Source organism: Cynara cardunculus, assembly GCF_001531365.2.
Source record: "Cynara cardunculus var. scolymus isolate 2C chromosome LG 11, CcrdV1, whole genome shotgun sequence".
NCBI classification, from domain to species: Eukaryota; Viridiplantae; Streptophyta; class Magnoliopsida; order Asterales; family Asteraceae; genus Cynara; species Cynara cardunculus.
Window position 1 is genome coordinate 16,788,576 of NC_037538.1, and position 1,961 is coordinate 16,790,536.

Here is a 1,961-nt window from a genome sequence, read left to right on the forward strand (position 1 = left end):
TTCATTATTCTGACATTCTTTTACAATAGGATTCTCCATGTATCTTGAACGAAATGAAAATCTTGTACACTTAGACAACCAATTTCAATATATGTATAMAATYAAWTGAAATGAATACCATGAACATGAAATAATAAAGAAATCATGACTTGAGATGTGATTGGTCAATATCGGTTTCCATAGTTTGAACCTAAAGTGAAGAAAGAATGTGATTGATCAAGATCGGTTTCCATAGTTTGTACCATATGGTTGGTTTCTATTTGAACCAACCTCTCTCTCTCTCTATATATATATAGACTTGGGATCATGTGAGAGAGAAGGTTTTTCATGAGATCCGTAAGATCAATTCTCAACCATTGGATTAGATCTATAATTTGAACATTCATAATCACAAAATTGTCACGAGACTTCTCAATAATCACAAAATTGTCACCGTGCAACTTTAGACTATTAGATCATTAGCTTATAAAGTTGATCAATGAACATAAATTGATCTTACGGGTCTCACGAAAAACCCTTGATCTCACGTGAACCCAACCTTATATATATATATATATATATATATATGTGTGTGTATATATAGGTAAGGGATCATATGAGAATGAGAGTTAAGGTGAGAAGAGTAAGAAGAGATCTAATCTCAAACCCACCCATGAATCGCTTGATATGTAGATTGATCTTGGTACATCTCATTCTCACTAAAACCCAACCCTACGTATTAATTGTTTAAAAAAACTGAAGATATTTAACAAAAAAATAAAAATATGATACTTAACTTGTATTTCATTCGGTAAAAGTTAAACATAATCCCGAAATTCTTAGAAAAAAACACCTAACCCTAAATAAAAAGAAACAGAAAACACAAGTCCCCAAAATAGTAGTTTTTTACAGCTTCTTGTTTTCCTCCTTCATTCATGGCATCTTCTATTAACTCAATAAATGCTTCTGCCCTCTTCTTCCTTTTCCACTACTGCTGTTGTGGAAAACACAAAAAACAGAAACAAAAAAAACAGAAACAAAAAGAAGAACCGAGTGGTTAAGCAGCAGCAACTGCACCAGATTGAAAAGGGTAGTTCTTGGAGGTCTTGTTTGGAGAAGAAGCATTCGGTTGTTTCTCATTCTCTTCTTTCTTTCTCAGAGATCTCATTGAAACAGAAACACTCCACTTCTTCTCTTTGTCTTCATCATCATCAATCTGTTCTCTTCTACACTCTTCACTACAGAAAGCTGTATCACCTCTGCAAATACACAAATCAGATTCTTGAATCACCATGAAATCAACAAATCTCACTTTGATTCATCAGAAATGAGGGATACAAAGTAAAAGTTGTCATCTTTTTTCATTAAGATCTAGTAGAAAAACACACACAGAAATATATCTATATATATATATATATATAAATCATGGGTTTGATTTAGAATTACAAGTAGAAACTGTTGAGCACCTGTACATGAAGATATCTGTGTTACCATCAAGTAGTTTTTTGCAAAGAAAACATGCGTCTAAGAAATAGGGTTGTTGATCTTCAAATCTGCCATTAAACCCCCTTCCAGATCTTGGAGATGAAACATGGGAAAGAGAGGCATAGATATTTCTGGGTTTTGGTGAACAAAGAGGTCTTGAGAGGAGGTGGTTATGGTGGTTTTCCGGTGAAGAAAAGAAACCATGGTTGGCGGCAATGGAAGCAAGGCCGTTGTCGTCTTCAAGGAAACAAGGTTTTCTTGTGCTTGTAGACTCCATTTTCTTTTTTACTTGAATTCAATTCAATTGTCTGAAAGGAAGACACCCTTTTATCCTCATTTGGAATTAAATCAACTTACACTCTACCCCTTATACTTGTTGTATTTGTTACATTACTACCTTTAAGTTTATAAATGATACCTTATTCCTTCACTTGTTTGCATATATGGGTGTTCGTGGCTTGGATTGGATGGTTTTTAATATTTTTACAACTTAACTC

At 33.6% G+C, this 1,961-nt stretch overlaps 1 protein-coding gene across 1 annotated transcript; it reads right to left on the minus strand.

Annotated features, from left to right (window-relative positions):
- Positions 1-749: 749 nt before the first annotated feature.
- Positions 750-1,758, minus strand: LOC112521931. Its single transcript, XM_025130937.1, has 2 exons — positions 1,446-1,758; positions 750-1,238 (listed from the first exon to the last, which is right to left on the minus strand). The coding sequence occupies exons 1-2, from the start codon at positions 1,739-1,741 to the stop codon at positions 1,037-1,039; spliced, it is 498 nt and encodes a 165-aa protein (XP_024986705.1). The 5' UTR covers positions 1,742-1,758; the 3' UTR covers positions 750-1,036.
- Between the last annotated feature and the right edge of the window lie 203 nt (positions 1,759-1,961).